This window comes from Tauraco erythrolophus, chromosome 6, assembly GCF_009769465.1.
Source record: "Tauraco erythrolophus isolate bTauEry1 chromosome 6, bTauEry1.pri, whole genome shotgun sequence".
Classification (NCBI taxonomy): domain Eukaryota; kingdom Metazoa; phylum Chordata; class Aves; order Musophagiformes; family Musophagidae; genus Tauraco; species Tauraco erythrolophus.
In genome coordinates, this window is record NC_141470.1 from 63649987 (window position 1) to 63668281 (window position 18295).

Sequence of the window (18295 nt, forward strand, 5' to 3'; positions counted from 1 at the left end):
GTCATCTAGTCCAACCCCCCTGCAAGGAACAGGGACATCTCCAACTAGATCAGGTTGCTCAGGGCCTCGTCCAACCTGGCCTTGAATGTCTCCAGGGATGGAGCATCCACCACCTCTCTGGGCAACCTGTTCCAGTGTTCTACAACTCTCAACATGTGGTGTTTCTACTGTTGTCGATGAACATAGCTATGGAAGTCAGCTAAAGAGAGAAACCACAAAGCAACTACAGCTACTGAGATTAAGTGTCCCAGGACACTGTTCATTCACAAGAGATGCAAGTGTTTGCAGAAGAAAACTTCACTCAGTCCAGGAAACAAAAATAAGTCCTGAGCCAGCAAGTCCTCTGCTGACTTTGGTAGGTCCACTCCCATGTTTAAAATTGGGCATAGGGACAAGATGGGGACTTTTGCATAGTCTCTTGCATCAGGCTCTGAGTGAAACTTTATAGTATCAGGGCAAATGTAAAGATTTGTCCAAGATGAAAATTTGGTTAAAGGGCAAAGACAGACAATCTTATTCATTTTAATCCTTACTGGTCATTTCCCTGTGTGGACACAGATCACAAAGCAGTTCAGCCCAGTCCTCCTTTTTACCCAACAATAAAGGGGTTAAAGTTTTGTGTAAGAGTTTCATGAAGGGTTTAGTAGGTAGTAGGTGATTTACGCATACTTAAAGAAACTAACAAGATGACCATCCTTGAAGCTGTTAAGAGTGATTGAAAAAGAGACTCTTTATCAAGAACTGTCTGCCCTTGGAGGGAACATCCCAGAAAACGTATAAACTTTGTTAGCATGTTTTTCTGAACTGTGAACATGCAGTGGCTTGGGGGAAAGGTAATTCCGGCAGGGAATATGTTATGAATCATGCATGGTTGTAGTGTATAACTCATTTTCTGTCCAGAAGCTAGGTACGCATGTCAGGAGGAGATAACCCAGTGCTGTAATAAAGAATGCCTACTTTCTAAAACTCCAAAACAAGTCTTGGAAAGTTCAGTTTCCTTTTCAGGTATCATCCTCAGCTGTAACTTGTTTAATTTGTTAGGCTATTTGAGAGTTTCTCTCAAAATCCCCACCCTTCTGCAGCCAAGGTAAATTGTGGTAACATGGTCTGTCCCATCTGAGAAGCCCTCTGTAGAGAGCAGTTGTAGCAGCTTCCACAGCAGGCATCCATTTACCCCTTCAAAAGAAAAATCCCACAGAATGGCTGAGCAACAAGGGGAAAAAAGCAACCAGGTAGAGATTTACAATGTTGGTAGCATTGTTTTGTTGTGTTTTGGTTTTTTTTCTCCTTTTTTCATGTGTTTCAACAAGAAGGCAGAAAGATCAAGAGAAGTCAAAGAGGAGCTTATGGCTAGCAGTACTGCCTTGCTCCTGACTCACACAGCTGAAACCACCATGAAATGTCACCTGTAAAGCAGATATAAACGTTTCTGCCATTAACCTTAATGGGAAGGTCACTGTTACTTCTGTGTTTCTCTGTGGGAGTAGCTGGCTGTTGTGGCGAGCTTTGCTAATCCATGCACCTCCTTGTCTTGTAGAGCAGCAAAATGAGACCGGGGCAAGCCACAGAGAACCTGCTATCAAGGATGCAGTGCCTAAATCACCATGAAATGGTGTCTAGAAGATCTGTTCAAAAGGTGAACAAATGCATTCAAGTTGATATGGACTTGGAAGAGGAGAGCCCCAGTGCAGACCTGAACATTTCTCCAACAACTGGCCTTGCGAGGAAGCTGCAGCAATCTCCAGGGAACACATCGCCTTCCCAGCAAGGTGTTTCCTCATCCTCCCAAGGACAGTCTGCTATGCCAGCTCTGCTACCACTGCTGCCAGCCCCTCCACCCCTACCCCCTGGACATAAGGTGCCTCCTTCATCCCTTCCCATGCCTGGCATAAACACCTCATCACTCTCACCTCCCCAGCCATGCAATAATCTCGGGTGCAATTGTCTTACTTGTGAATATGGGGAGCAGCCTCACCCTAAGAAGACACCGACATTGAGAATGAAGATGTTTCACTGGCAGAAGCTCCCCCACGATGTGGTGAGACGTACGTGCTTGTTTGTAACACTGGGCTGATTTGTTCGTTTACCTTGCATCCAAGCAAAAATAGTGATGTTGGGGGGCTAGGCCTTGACTCAATAAGTCAGGTCACACAGGTGGTGCCATTGTTTGCTCTCAGTCCTACAAAAAATTAGTAATCACAACTAAATATGGAAAGCCAGGCCTTAATTTATAAATGGAGGAAACAGTGGTTTGGGAAAAGCACTGAACTGAGGCTCTGTGGCTGCTAAAATTATCTTCTCTTAACCTCTCAGTCTCTGTTACTTGTTAAAATGATGTTGTGAGTCTGCACTAATTAAGGTTTGCAAAATGCTCTGAGTGTGTTGAGTGGGAAGATCTGTTGAACAGTCATGCTATGCCATTCTTCCTAATGAGCTCCTGGCACGTCACTGGTGAGTGTCTTCTCAGCTGAAGCTTTTACTTTTTTTTCATTGCACAGCCAGAAGATGTATCAGCCAAGATCCAAGGCTGAAAACTCTTGTAAATAGGGCTGGGGAACATGTACCCTCAGAGTGGGATGAAGCCTCCAACTTCATTTCGTACTGACCACAGCCACGTGATTTGTGCAGGTTTCCCCCCGGCAAAATAACACTAAGGTCTATGGTTAACATGCGGCTTGTCAAAGGGATTTACAAGAGCTGTTCAACCTTGAGCAAGGAGCCTGTGACCATGTTTCCATTTATACTGCAGGTTTAATACTGAGTTCACACAACATGGATCTCTTTGTTCTCCATTGTGCTTATCACCCAGAAGCAGGGGCAGGCGGTCAGGGAGCAAGAAATTGCTGCTATGATAAAATGCATAAACATGCAAGTGAAAAAAAACAGTTTGAGCCACAGTCTGCTTTCTTGGGCAGAGTTACAAATTCAGATTCAGCCCCAATGTCTTCAGTGCCACTGTTGCAATCTCTCCTAAAGAAAAAGGAGGTGAGATTCTTTGTTAGATTCCAGTGTTGTAGACAAGTTCATGTTGTGAAGTGCCATGTGTTATTTGGATGGCTCCTAATGATTCTGATAATAATGCTGGGCTTGGGAATCCTTATCTCTTGCAAAGAGAGACATTTACCTAATTGGAGGCAACATTGGCTGTTTGGGTACCACAATTCTGTCAATTCTGGTCAGCAAAAGCAAAAAGAATTTGGAGTAGCCTGTTAAGTTCATCTCCTGCGTTCAGTTCAGTGAATTGAATGTGGCGGGAGTTTTCCAGGTTTAATTAGCCTTCAGACCTTTGGAATGTTGTCTGTGGAAGCTGCCACTCCTAAATAATTAACATTTGTCCAGGACTAACAAGCATTGTATTTCATTCATCCTCTGTTTTACCTTCCAGAAATCACACTGCCTTGATAGTGCTCCTCTACCTCTGTGATCCGTCTTGAAGTGTCATTCTTTTCCAGAAAGCCGCTCCATGTGGACTGTGACGCCAAGCAGCAGCAAGGAGCTCATAGAGCCTGATTATGCAAGCTTAGAGCTACTTTTCTGTGTCCCACCAGCAGCACCTAAGGAGAAAACTGGGCCAAAAACAAAGAAATCAAAAGAGGTACTTGGAAATCTAATTTTTTTTGGTAGAGCCTGGCAAAATTACTGGAAGTGAAAAGCTTATCCACTCTTTACTGTTGTCAATCTTTTATAATAAGGTAGCAAGTTTGGGCTTTTTTTATATCCATTGCCTAAGACTACCTTTAAAAAAAAAAACAAAACACAACATATGAGAGGTTTAGAATTAAACATGTGGAAATAGCTGCTGAGGGACAGGTCTTAGTCTCCGAGAGAGAGGGCATGGGAATTTCAGTACTAAGTCTTCTACATTGGAATATTTTAGACAAATCAGTTCCCTTCTCTATGCCTTTGCCTCTCCCTCTGTCTATAACTGATCTAATGACCTGTACTGTTGTAATTTGCTCTAAGTTTGATCAGTGAAAATTGTTGATAATGTTACTACTAGAGAAGAATGAATCTGGACTAACAAGCAAAAAAAAGCTCTAAAATTTCTGTTAAAGTCAAGGTAAAGGTGTTTCTAGCTACATCCTTTTTTTCTTTTTCTTTTGACAGATCACATTTATAGGTCCAAAGAAAAGCCTCCTTTTGAGTATACTTCTGAAGCAATTTAAATGGTAAGATTTTGAGAGTACCATCTGAATTATTTATTTGATGTGTATATGTGTTTATTCGGACAATACATGAAATAAATTTAGCAGAAATACTTTACAACCACTATATTTCTTTAGTAAGAAGTCAACTTTTTCTTTTTTTTTTTTAAACTGATGAGATGTGGCAGTCTCTTTCCAGGCAATTAATATCAAGTCTTAAACTGGTAAACCTAAAACTGAACACTACTGATTCCTAAAGATACAATATTCAGCAATAACAGAAAAATCATATGTAAACATATTTTTCTTTGGTATTATTGACATAAATATCTATTTCTGGCAGCACTTGTTAGTGAAGATTCTTGACTGAAAGTTTGAAGTTATTTAATTTTAAAGCAGTATCTCTAGGAATTCGGATCCAAAATTGTATATAGTTTTTATTCACAGTTTTTCTCTAAATAGGAAACAGTTTCTGTAATTAAACAAATGGAAATTTGTCACATCACAGTCTTCACAGGGAGAGGAGGAAGCAAAAGAAAGGAATCTGTACTAGTTTTTGTTAAAGTATCTTTACTCTTAGGTTCCCTGAAACCATTACAAGATGAAGACGGATTTTCTGCTGTCTCCCTGCTCTTTGTACAATAGCCTGTTATGAGGGTTTCTAAAAGAAACTCAGCCTAGAAGTTAAGAATAAATCAAAATCAGTCAGAGGGATTTTTTTTAAATTTTATTTTCTTCTTTTCCATTGCAAACTGCTTCACAGTGGGGAAGAGCTGTGCATAACCTAACCCAGTTGCTATTTCCTCTCTGTGTGATTCCCTGGGCAGCGGTTAAGCTCTCCTGAGAGCAGCTACTCACCATGGGATCAACCAGTTGAACCTCACTTGCACTAGTGAGGGACGAGGCTGCTCTGCTGGCTGCAGGGAGCTGAGCTCTACAGAGTCCAAACCAGAGCAGTCTGGACTCATTTCAAAGACATGTCTGCCAAAGTTTCAGGGAAGGATTTGGTGTAAAATCTTCTGGAATTTTTATAAATACTTCTCAGCAAGGGAAGAGCCATGGGTTTTAGCCTTGGCTTTGCTGCAAGCAGTGGAGGAATTCAGAAGTAAATCTCTTCTCAGTGACACTGGACACCCACGGAAAAAGGAGAACCTTCAGGGCTTGTTGGGTAAAGACAAATAAAGCCCAGAAAGCACGTCTAAATTAGGAGGAATATTGCTTTAGGCTTAAAAAAATCCTTTCCTTTTTCATAGCTCCACTACGCTTCTGAGGACTAAGATCTAAAATGTAATGGGAGACAACTATAGTAAGAATTATTTCATTAACTCTGACAGTGCTAGCTGGGAGACTGAGGTCTTCTGTTTGTCATGTTACTTCTCCCTGCGCTGTTGCTCCACAGCACCTCTCTTTCCTACAGCTCCAATGAAGAGATTGTTACCATGATTCGGAAAGGGGATAGATCCAAGTTGGATGCTGAGATATTGAAGCAGCTACTTAAGCTGCTGCCTGAACACCACGAGGTATCTATTGTGTTATTTTGATGGAGTTCAGTGTGTTTTGTGCTCAGCCTGAAACACTTACACTGTTAAAGCAACAAGCTATGACCAGATCCCACATCCTCCTGCAGCATCTCAGTCTATGACCTTCCAAGGCAGAGTGGTGGGAAGTCTGCCCAGGACACGGTCTGGCCTCTCCAGACAAAGGTTAGGCAACAGCACACTGGGAGACTCAACAGGAGTGTAGACCAACTGCTGCTCTCTATTCACGTTATTTTAATTAGGTGGATGAGGTATATTAGCATGTGTGAACTTAGGTGAATAAAGAGCCTTTCAGAGCAGGTTTCAATGAGGAGAAAGGACCTGTCTTTTCAAAGAGGTTGCTAGACTTGTATGCATTGTAGCTTGCTGAAGCCCTGCCTGTGGATCAGGGATTTGTCATACAAGGTGCTGTACAAATGCAGATGACCTTCCACTCAAAACAAAACTTAACTGGTTTGCAAGGGCAAGCACATCATTTACACAATATATTGTTCATCTGCCTCAGTCCCATTGCCTGTGCAGGCAGCAAGTTCAGAAAAGCCAGTGAAGTGATTGAGAACCAGAAATCTTTGTGCAGGTATTTTACTGTTTTATTCCCTGTTAGATACACGGCCTCAAATCTTACAGAGAAGAAAAGTCAGAACTAGCAAGTGCAGATCAGTTTTATCTCCATCTCTTGGAAGTTCCTAGGTAAGCAAAATTTTCCTTATCTTCAACCCATGAGCGTGGTTCTTATAAGATTTGTCCACATAAATTAAGGCCTCTGTTTCTTGTCCTAGAGGGGTGTTCCTGACATTCAGTCTTCAGGAGAAATCATCTGACTGCTATTTGTAGAGCTGGTTTGAGAAACTTTTCCTTCCCAAATGCCAAACAGGTTTTCAGACATCTTTGGCAAACCACAGTTAAATTAACCTTGGTATCAATAAATTAGTGAGAAAACTCTTGACTGTTGTACAGCTACTATCATCTATATGGCATGAAGTTGCAGACTGAACCCCACCACCAGTCTGCTGATTCACTCCACCCCTGGTTTAGAGATTCCAGTCTACCAAAGAGACCCCACAAACTCCTAAGTGAATCACCGTAGCACCTGTGCTTTCACCACCTGCCTCGTTTTTACCAAGTCAGATGAGACACACGGAGAGAAATCTTTATGCTGTTCATAAAAACATGGTGATATGTCGCTATTCAGAGGAATAGTCCTCAACAAATCTGATCAGTTGCCATACCACAGCTGGAGACACTTTTTGTGAAAATGTCGTGGTGAAAAGGTGGCTTTTCATTTTCTCAAACTTAAAGCCAGCTTTAAACGTACTTTAGAAAATATTTTCATGGCTTTCCCACAACATTAATCCATGGTGAGGCATAAATATCATTAAAGGACATCACTGCAAAAGTATTTTGAATTTCTGTTTGGGAAGTTAGAAGGAAGAACAAAAATCCTGGCTAGTGCTGCCCAGGAACTGTTGAAAATTATGGCCTCGTTATGCTAGGAAGTCACTGCCAGATGTCAGTGCAACATTGCTTTCTGAAAGAAGAGATTATAATTGTTTCTAGGATATCTTGGGAAATATCTAAGTGTCTGATTTATTTATAGTCCAATTCTTGTGTCAGAGCATTAAAGAGAACATAACAATGCTGGTACTGCGCTTTGCCTAAAACGGGTGATTCTCTCGCTGAACACAAGTCAATTAATCAGGCCTGTGGGTTTTGGTTTTGTGATGTTTGTTGGGTTTTTTTCCACCGATCTCTTTTAGCTACCAATTACGGATTGAATGTATGCTGATTTGTGAGGAAACAAAAACCCTGCTGGAGTGTCTGTGGCCAAAAGCACAAGCCATCAGGACAGCCTGTGAAAGTAAGTACATTGGTGCTGTGCCTACGCCCAGGATCAGTCTTAGGAAGCCTCTCTTCCGCTTGAATAGCATCAGTGGTAGCATATGGTATAATCTAATCCAAATTAACCTTTGAATGCTGAATACATAGTGAACATCAAAATGACTGCAGATTCCTGCTTCTAGAATTCATTTTGCAGAATTGCAATTTGTGCTGTCCTTCTCTGAAGTGGAGCTTCTGTTGACAGGATTAACACAAACCTCTCTTACCAGTGGTTCTGCAGAGAAGAAGGAAATTTCCTTTATGTCAATGCCAGATTCTGTTTGAATATGGTTAAATTTCCATGTGCAGCAGAGACTTTTGTCCATAACAAGGAATTGGTTCCAGTTTGTCCTCTAGTGCACACTGGTTACAGTCCAGCTTAGCTTTGCAGTGGAGCAGGTCACAGTGACATATCAGAATCTGGTCTGACTTCCAAACTAGACATTCCAGATGATGTCCACCAGTGTTTCAGGAACCCCCTCCATACGAAATTAACCTTGGTTTTAGTTTTAAGTCAGCTCTTTCATAGATTCATAGATTTCATAGATTTCATAGATTTCTAGGTTGGAAAAGACCTTAGAGATCATCCAGTCCAACCGTCCCTAATTCCCATTAAACCATATCCCTAAGTAGTTCATCCACCCTATTCTTAAACACATTCAGGGATGAGCACTAAACCACCTCCCTGGGCAGCCTATTCCAGTGGCTGACAACCCTTTCAGAGAAGAAATACTTCCTAACATCCAACCTGAACCTCCCCTGACTAAGCTTATACCCATTTCCTCTTGTTCTGTCACCCATCACTAATGTAAAGAGCCCTTTCCCTACCTCCCCACCATCTTTTCTCAAGTATTTGTAGGCTGAAGTTGCTTTCTTGAAGTTGCTCTTGGATTCTAGCTTGAGCTCAATAGTTTGAGAGTCATCGACCTCCTATTGAACAGTTAAACTGCAAAATTTTTGTTTACGTTTGCATACAAACCGTGGTTACGCCTGGCTGTCTGATGCCAGCACTACAGTTACTCTTTCCTGTGTTGCAATCAACAGCTCTCTGCAGTCCCGCCCTGTTGTTCCCATTCCCCCTCCATCCCATTGTGGGTCAGTGTTTCTGTTGTAGTTCTGCTAAAAACTTTATTCTTACCCCAGATTCTCCTGCTAAAATGCACAGCTTCTGGTTATCGCTCTCATGAATGATGATAACGAGGCAAAAAGCCTTTTGCTTTTCTTAACCTAGAATAGTATGGGCTGGAAACAGGGGGTATAGAGTTTCACAAGATTATACACTTCCTCATATGTGGTTCTCCCTCATAAGCAGCTGCAGAGATGATGCATCTATACCCCAACCTTGATGGGAAAACTAGCTTTCCATCTCTTTGTAAAGAAGAGACCACAACAGAAAGTTACTCATTCCCCTCCCAGTCAGCTGATTTATTTCTGTACTGGTATGTTTCCAAATCCATAACAATGGCTTGACACAATCTTGGATGAGAATTTTGTTACCCCCACTGTCAAACCTAAGGAAAATCCTGTTTCAGATCATTTAATTTAATTTATTGACAATGTCTCTCTCTTTATTCTTCAGCACTTCTTACCAGTCACCGACTGCCAGTTTTCTGCCAATTGATTCTTAAAGTTGGAAACTTTCTGAACTATGTAAGTAACCTGGTGTCTTGAATTGCTATATTTCTAAAGATAACAGAAAATACAAATGCAAGACTTGGAAACTGAAGGAAGGAACTTTCTTCTATGTCTTCTAGGGGCATGACACTGGAGATGCTGGAGGTTTTAAAATTAGTGCCTTGCTCAGACTAACAGAAACAAAAGCAAACCAAAGCCACATTACTCTGCTTCACCATATTTTGGAGGTACATCAAAACTGTGAAATTATTCCTACATGCATTATTCTCAAATATTTATTCCCGGAAGCTAAGGAGCTTTGACCTCAGTAGCACCCCACCATAGGCATCAGGAGGGTGAGCTTCTGTGCCTGAATACGATGAAAATTTTTCCACTGCTCTCTGTGCAGACAGGATTAAATCCATACTCAGTAATGTTTAGAGAGTTAGCACTAGGCTTCCTTTCTCAAGTTCTCTTAACGTGTCTGCTTGCTGTTTTCTTTCTCTTCTTCTCCAACTGCTCTGTTGTGTTGACATGTCTCCCAAAGGTATCTGTCAAACAAAATTAATTTTAGTGATATGAAAACAAAATCTCAGGTCAGCTTGCACACTGTGGCAGCATGTGGGATGTAAGCCTGAGCCATTAAAAGAGCCTTTTGCTTTCTTTTTAACTACTGATGGGTGCCAACATGAGAAAAAGAAGGAAGGAGACTACATTTACCTCTGAGCTTATAAGAATGAAAACTGAAGTGTTATTTTCCTGTCCTGATGTTGTCCAGCTGAAAAACTTTCATACTCTGTGACTGACTGTGCAAGGTAACCGTTTCTCACTTCAATTCTAGGAGGTTGAAAAAAAACACACAGATCTGCTGCAGCTTCCCAGAGATCTTGACATTGTTTCCAAGGCAGCAGGGTAGGACGTTATTGTTTGTTTTTGTCATGTATGAATTGCCAACCTCTTTAAAGCCAACAAGGAGCTGAGTCATTTTATAGTGGTGTAATAAGGTCACAGGACTTCTCTGGTGTGGGAGAGAGAAGTTCCCTTCTAAGACCAAACAATGTTGAGATTTATAAATCAACCTGGTTAAGATTTTTTATGCGGAGATTAATGTGATTTTTTCATTCAGATGCTCCAGTGCTACCTTAGAAGTAAAACTATGTAAATAGTGAACTTCCTCGTTTTCAAGGACCAAATTCTTTTTCCACATACTGCAGTAGAAACATATCTTCTCTGAAGTTTCTCAGTCATATTCATGTGCAAGGGCATCAGGAGGTACTCACACAGAGCTGGTGTAAGGAGGGAGCGACTGGGATGATTTACTGGCAATTGGGGGACCTCAGGAGTCCCTGAGTTGAGTATAAGCACAAGTTTCTAATATATGTGGGTAGAAAGACAAAATCTGTTTTTTCAGACTTTCCTCCATGTGTCTGAAAGCCTCAAGAGTCTAACACCAGCTCTTTCCGTTTAGCTCAGAAGAATCACATGGAGATATGTTAAACTACACTAATCAGAATCCACATTTATAGCACCAGGTTTAACATCTTTTTTAATCTTGTTATGAATTCATAGGAACCTTGCAGTGTTTTACATTTCTTTATAACTAGAAGCACGGGTAACTTTAAAATATGGAAATGGACTGACATTTATTAATTAGCTGCTAAATAATTTTTTTGAAGTATTTTTATTCAGTAATGCTACAGCAGATATTATAGCTTTTGTGAGCTATATGTGCACAATTTAAGTTGGATGTTGTTTTGAAACATGAATTTATTTTTGGATTGTGTCATAATAGATATGCTTTTGTTACCTGACACTAAATCTTGCTGGTCAATGATATAAACGTCCTCTTTTTTATAAGGTAATTGCCCTCCAGTTTAGTCAAATTCTCAAACTTAAAATATTTTTTTTGCTAATCAAGCTATGGAGAACTGTTTACCATGCAAATCCTCCAAGGGACTCTTCTAATGCTGCTCACATCTGGAGGCACCATGAAATATCACGTCAGGTGTTGCTGATTCAGCATTTTTGCCAGGAACAGAGAGTAGGTCTTAAGCACAGATGATGTTGGTTCGGCCTTGTAATATGTTTGGGACTCCACGTGACCTAAACGAACTCTGAGAAGAGATACAGTTTTGGACTATAAATAGATGAGGGAGAAAAGGCAAGGAGGAAAAAGAACCAGCTAAGTAAGGACAGTATTGGCACAAGGGAGATAAGCGTGTGTTGCCTATGAATAAAAATAGGTTGGAAATTTTGGAGAAGTTTTTTGAATACTAGAACAGTGAGGTCCTTCCACAATCTGTCCAGGGAGCTAGTGAGGACAAAAGCACAGATTCTTTCTTAGACGAGGGTATGAGCACATAGAAAAGGATTTCTATAGAGGACAATTACCTGCAAAAGCAGGGTCCAAGTTGGATGAATAATTCTACATTCATTTGCAGAGATGACACTGTTTATAATAGTCTTTTAACTTAATGAAAACAAAAGACTCACACCTTCAATGCATTGTCCCTTTTGTGGACCTTTCAGAATCCACTTAGATGTTCTTCGGGCTGAGGCAGGTGCCAATCTGAAGAAACTGTTGGAAACAGAGAAGCGTTTAGTTTTGTCAACAGACGACTTAAAAACACAGCATGCAAAATCTGTTCAAGTAGGTAATGTGGGTGTGACACACTTTCCATCCTTCTTCCCAAACACTTTAAATCTCCTCTCAAAGGCACTGTAATTCAGGTTGCAAATGGACAAAGAGCTCTATGGGAAAGGAGTTATAACTTAGCACCTCTCCTATGAAGACAGGCTGAGAGAGTTGGGGCTGTTCAGCCTGGAGAAGAGAAGGCTCCAGGGTGATCTTATAGCAGCTTTCCAGTACCTAAAGGGGGCCTACAGGAAAGCTGGAGAGGGACTTTTTACAAGGGCGTGTAGTGACAGGACAAGGGGCAATGGCTTTAAACTGAAAGAGGGGAGATTTAGACTAGATATAAGGAAGAATTTTTTCACTCTGAGGGTGGTGAGGCACTGGAACAGGTTGTCCAGAGAAGTTGTGCGTGCCCCATCCCTGGAGATGTTCAAGGCCAGGCTGGATGAGGCTTTGGGCAACATAATCTAGTGGAAGGTGTCCCTGCCCATGGCAGGGGGGTTGGAACTAGATGATCTTTGAGGTTCCTTCCAACCCAAACCATTCTATGATTTTATGAAAGTGGCAAGATACAATGAGCTGCTTTGGGCCAAAGGAAACCAGGGAAAATGCAGATAGTTCAATTAAGAAGAAAATATCATACATTATGAACCATCTTAATTGTCAGTTTTTTAAAAACTGACTGCTCTTTGTTAACTGGCTTGAGTCTTCTGGGCAGCTCAGAGTATGCTGCTACTTAATATGCATAAATTGTGTTGCAAACTGTGTCTCAGGGCAGTCTTGATGCTTCAAAGGACCTACAGAAGGAGTTTGCCACCATTGAAAAGAAGAAGGAAGAACTTGCTGATTATCTTTGTGAAGACAGAAAAAAAATGTCTTTGGAAGATGTATTTAGCACAATGAAAACCTTCAGAGAGCTCTTCCTTAAGGCCTTACAGGTGGTTTGCATTTGTGACTGTTTAGAAATAGATTGAGAACTTGTATTTTTATTTTTTTTTAACTAAGCAAGAATTTTTTTCTTCTACTCTGTGCTGGGCTACCTAAGCCCTGGCTGCAGAAGTAAATGAAAGTAACTACTTGTTTGCTTGCAACTTGCAGCAAGAAATGAGTATGTGGGAAAATATAAAATGTGATTTATTTGTTTTGCTACGGAGAACTAAGTTGTTCCCATTGTAAAGTTATTAACCAGGCCTCAATGTAATAGGAGCTTAGTGGTATGTGAAAGAATGAGCAACCTGACATGTTTTATAGACTTTGCCAATAGGCAAAAGGTAAATTTGCCAATAGGCAAAGCCTAATTGGAAGATATGTTTACATGCAGGTATTTCATTGTACTAGTTAGTTCAAAACAGTATGCTTTGTGTCCCCTATGAAACTCCAAAGAGGTTATATTTAGCACTTTATTAATTTATAAGATTTTACTCCTTGCAATAAGGAGTAACAGAACAGCAAGTTCACCATAAAAATTGTGTAGAGCACCTTTCAGTTAGTAAGCCTCCAGTAAACTTCCATTTCGCATCCCCTGCTACATACTTCACACCTGAACTAATGTACTTTCTCTAGGGTTTTCTTAATGCCAGCTGATAGTGGCTTCACATTTATATATTTTAACAGCAACAATCACCCACTTCTATGCTGACTCCAGCAGAATCCAAGACTGGATTTGCCTTCTATAGAGGGAATCATCCACATTTCAAGTAGTATTGCAAGAATACAGACAGCTATGCTGAGCAATGCCAAGGCAAGAGAGGGTGAAGGAGTGCTTTAGGCCAGATCATAGTTTCAGATGAAAATGAAGGAGCGTCTGAGGAAGTGTTGGAAGATAAAAGGTGAAAAATATATCCTGTAGTGTTCCCAATACCTGCTTCTCCTGTGAGGCACTGGGCTTCAATTTTGCAAGCAATACAGCTACCCAGGCTCCAAAATGATGCAATAGTGCCACAGCCAATCTTGGAAATAAACCCTAAAAATCACAGATCCTTCAGCAATACACTTGACTCTTAGAGTTCCTAAAATTCTAGGCAGGAAGGAAAGAATTAAGAAGTCAAGAACGCCATGGCTCAGCATCTGTGGAGCACTACACTGGAAAATTTCTGTGAAGGGTAAATCCAGCAACTGCAGTTCTTTTCAGAAACAATCCCAATAAAGGTTATGTAGTGTCCTAGTACAGCTGCAGAAGATTTAAACCACTTTTTGAGTGCTGATTGTTCACAGCTAGGCTGGAGCGACTAGAAGGAAGCTTCTTTTTATCTACCCAACATGTAAACTCTCTTTCATCCTATTTTTGGTTCAATTTCTCAGCAGCACCTCACCTAGAAGGTACCACAGGTGCCAGCCACATTGTATGCGTATCTTCTCTGCAGACCTGTAATGCAATCTCCTTTCCCTTCTTGCCTTGCTTTCTCCCTACCACTGTAGTAAAGATACTGTCTGTGCTTGAAACAGGAACGTGCTGAAAAGTTGAAGGTTTTAATTTTTAAAGTATTTTATTGTTCTGTGATTTTGATTTTTTTACATGGCCATATGTATCCTCTCTTTCTCATGCCATTTGACAGAAGCTTTAAGGCTAAGGTGTAACTTATTTTGAGATGAGTGTTCTGTGTAAAGCAGGTCTCTTAGCACTGCCAAAATCATTAGTGCTATCTTTCCATTCTCACATCAAATAAGAAGGAAAATAATTTTGATAAATAGTGACCCTTCATAGCTCTGAAGCTTATATAGAGAAATTTTGGCTTTGTTACTTCTTTGTTTAAGCAAAATCTTTCTCTGTTCCCTGAGGCTTCTTTCTAGTCTCTTATCCTTTAGGTAACAAAAATTGAGCTACACAAATGGAATTGCTGTAATAAGAATCTGCCCTCTTCCTCTCTATCTACTTGAAAAGCTGAAAAAAAAAAAAAAAAGGCTTTTCAAACAACCAAATGATCCCCACAACTGACACAGTGAAAAGGAGCTAGTTCATCACCCAGGGCTGATGGCTATTTCACCAATTCTCAAAAAAATAAAAGGAGCAGATGGCAAGAGGAAGGAGACAGGGAGAAAATGGCTTCCCAGCTCGAAGAGAAAAAAACAGAATTGGAGATACACTGAGAACTGAGTTGTAAAATTGTGGGGAAAGAAACTCTTGTGATTATAGAAGACTGGGAGAAACATTTGATTTCCCTCAGCACTTCAGTTGTTCAAAGAGGGGAGCTCCCCACAAAGAGGCTGTCTAATCTCAGGAAAAGGAGAAAAAGTGTTAAACAAAATCTGCTCTGAGAAGTACTCAGTTGATGACAGAGGTTATACAGGCAGCTCTGTGCAGAGATAGCTCTTCTGAGTGCTCCCCTAGGATAACCGAGCTGGAGCAGCTGCTCCTCAGTAGGGTGCATATGGTGTTGGAACAGGATGTGCTTTAGATAGCATGGGGATAAACAGTCGTCATAGAGCATCTTGTAATTCAAAGATCAAGCAAGTATCTAACATCCCACAAAGTGCAAATCTGAAGTGACACTCCTCTTTCATTTAATCTCATCCATACAGCTGCCTTCAGTAATCTGGGAGATGGAGAAGGAATTGTTAATATTCATTCCTCTGCCTTGCTACTGCTTTACCTTGTTGGGCTTTCTTGTGTCGAAGAAGCTCTGTTAACAGTGTCTTTGTGTCAAATTGTTATGTAAATTTTTTTTTAATTTCTCTGGACAACTCAGTTGAGGCTTGCTCAATCCATGAATTTATTCCTAATGTGTTTTGGTTTGTTATCAGTACTGTGTGTGCTGCTGAAGTAGCAGGACAACGTATCCCTGAATTCACCACCTTTATCTCTTGTGGCATGTTACACAGAGACATTCTCCCAGGGGCCACAGATCTGCAAGTCTCTCAACAGCCACAATATCTCAAAGACGTTATGCTAAGACACAGCAGGAATTTATCAGGCAAGCACATCAGAGGCATACAGTGATGAAAGGCTTTTAGCCTTTCTGTAAGACTTCACCACCTGCACCTTATTCTTTGAGAAGCACCCTCCATTCAGGGCAAACATTCTTTTCTTTCTTTGTTAAGAGTACACCATTTTTCTCTCCTTTTCTAGGCATCTAGTGAAGGTCTCCATAACCTTGAGCCTATAATGCTCCTGTATTTCAGAGAGACTAACTCTATTATGTTCACAAGTTTTCTTTATTTGTCTGGAAATTTTTTTGGACCAAAAGATCCTAGGCTTTTCCTTTCTATAAAGGCTTTAAGAAACTTGTGCGTGTTTCCTGGGACTTCTTCAGCTCATCTTATGGAAATAGTGGCAAATGATCCATAGCAATCAACCAAATCTATCAGTAACACGGGAAAATGTCTTTGCTGCTGCCAAACTCTCTGCAAAGGAAACCAGACATGTCTCATCAAGAACACTATCTGCATCAAATCTTCCTGGACATTATTAAATTTTGTAATATGACACAGCAGCACCCTCCTCTTAACACCACAAATTTCTATGACACCAGGCCAAATAACTACTGATCTACCTACAACATGCAGATTAGGTACTGACTGCAATCAAAAGCAGACAAGCTTCCAGGTCATGATAGCAACGTTTTGATGATGATTGCAGCTCTGGAACAAGGACTGCAGAAGGTTTTAAGAAAATGGCTTTTGTCATCCTGATGTTCTGCTACAGTTAGTCTAGTTGTCCAGAACTACTGTCTCCTACAATTGTGCTACTTGTCAAAACCTAGAAATATTCTTCCACTGAGTAAAGGTCTTCCTTTACTAGGAGTAATCATTCCATTTCTTCCTCTTCTTCCATTAATCACACCATCCCAGTACCAGCAGCTCTGTGGAAACCAGAGTCCTGCCTGTCTACATAAATCCCAACAGGATTTTTGCCATCCTGGCAGTTGTACGACTGGTATCAACAGACGTCCAGCTTGGACTCTGCCACTGAACACCCCTGCAGAAATACAGCTGGCAAACTTAATGAGTGCCTGAAGAGAAACTGAATTGCTATTGAACACAGTTGAGTTCCTGAAATTTCTAGTAGAAATTCCTGAATACAAACAATATAAAATCAAGGTTGCTACGGGATAAACCTCCAGAATGCTAATGAAGTTAAACTAATGTTGTGTTTTGTGGACAAGGGCATTAATTAAGAAGAACAAATTTCAGTCCATAGTTGAACCTTGCAGTTAAAGCTAATGAAATAGTTTGCTGGTAACATCATCATATGGAGAAGGCCAAAAGCACTGATCAGGAAGCTCTGTTCTGCTCTTTACCCTCAAACCCCAGCAGATGAGAATTTTAAGTGTGCATAGGGCATATTTAGAATTGCTATTCATTGCAAACTGAGAGTTTCTTAATCAGCTTTTCCTCCAGTAATTCTTCTTATTTATTTTTTTGTCATTCTCTCTAAATGCAGGAAAATCAAGAAAGGAAGGAGCAAGCTGCAAAGCCTGAGAAAAGGAAGAAACAACTTAAAGGAGAAGATGCAAAGAGGTTAAAGGGAGAGTATGGAAAGAGCAGTACACTTAACGAAAATTAATTCTGTTTTTATTAGCCAGCCGTTTGTTAATAGAATGAAATTATCTGTTTAGCTGTGGCTGATCTAGTACAATGAGAGTGATTTAGCCACGGATGATGTAGTTGTCAAGCAGATAGTATAGTAAGACAGCAATTTTCAAGTGCATGGGAATGCTTGGAAGAAATCATGATAGGGGTGTTAGAAAAAACATCACTCCCAATGAGCAAGTTACTACCATTTTCCTTAGAGGTGGGTGATATCCTACTATTGCTCTGAAGAGTGGTTGCAAGACTTTTAGGGATGTAGAATGTTGCACATTCTTGAATTTCAAGCTCCTCTGTGTCACTGTGGTAGGCAAGTTGTGTCATGTGGTACTGTTATCACAACATTTGTTTTTTTCTGATCAGTGGTCTGATTCCTTGCAGTGGTTACATTCCTTGCATTCCTTGCAATGGCTGATTGGCATAAGTGCTGAAGAACATTTGCTGTGCTGGGCCTGCCTGGGTGTGAAACATTTCTAGTGCTAACATTGGCACGTGTATATTTTTAAATTTTATTTTGGCAAATACCTGACATCCACTTTTCTTGCAGATTTCTGACAATAATATTTGGTTATTATTCTTGATTGTTCAGAGAACCACTGCAATAATGGCATTAGTAAATGTGAGTGGAGCTCATGTAAATATTTTAGTAGATGCTCACCCTTTGGAAGACTGTTTTTCCATGTATCTGTTGTCTAAATGGCCTTCTTTTAGCTCCTCTTTCACAGTTACTAATATTTAGAAATATATTTTAAAAATACATATAAATACATTGAAAACTGACCAAAACAAAGTTTTCAATATTGTCTTGACAAGCTGTTTGGCAAATATGTTTTACATAGTTTGCAACCCTAACATACTTAATGTAAAGCAGCAGATTAAAGCAATAAACCTTTTTGCTATAAATACAGAAAACTAACTTTGTATGTGATAAAATAAAATTATAAAGCAACAACATTCGG

The 18295-nt window shown here is 40.3% G+C and overlaps 1 protein-coding gene across 1 annotated transcript; it reads left to right on the forward strand.

The window, feature by feature from the left end:
- The first annotated feature begins 1199 nt into the window (after window positions 1–1199).
- On the forward strand, window positions 1200–17313 carry LOC147528636 (inverted formin-2-like). Its single transcript, XM_086614037.1, has 13 exons — window positions 1200–1232; window positions 1538–2045; window positions 3453–3595; window positions 4108–4169; window positions 5563–5665; window positions 6288–6373; window positions 7441–7541; window positions 9141–9211; window positions 9316–9423; window positions 10017–10087; window positions 11705–11825; window positions 12584–12748; window positions 17191–17313. Exons 1-13 carry the CDS (start codon window positions 1200–1202, stop codon window positions 17311–17313), a joined length of 1695 nt encoding a protein of 564 aa, XP_086470163.1.
- Window positions 17314–18295: the final 982 nt, after the last annotated feature.

Excerpts from the sequence above, each read along its gene's own strand:
- LOC147528636 (XM_086614037.1), top strand. The coding sequence starts at position 1,200 with ATGGCTGAGCAACAAGGGGAAAAAAGCAACCAG. Across the intron at positions 7,542-9,140 it reads CATCAGGACAGCCTGTGAAA|CACTTCTTACCAGTCACCGA; the intron begins GTAAGTACATTG and ends TTTATTCTTCAG. Across the intron at positions 12,749-17,190 it reads TCTTCCTTAAGGCCTTACAG|GAAAATCAAGAAAGGAAGGA; the intron begins GTGGTTTGCATT and ends CTCTAAATGCAG.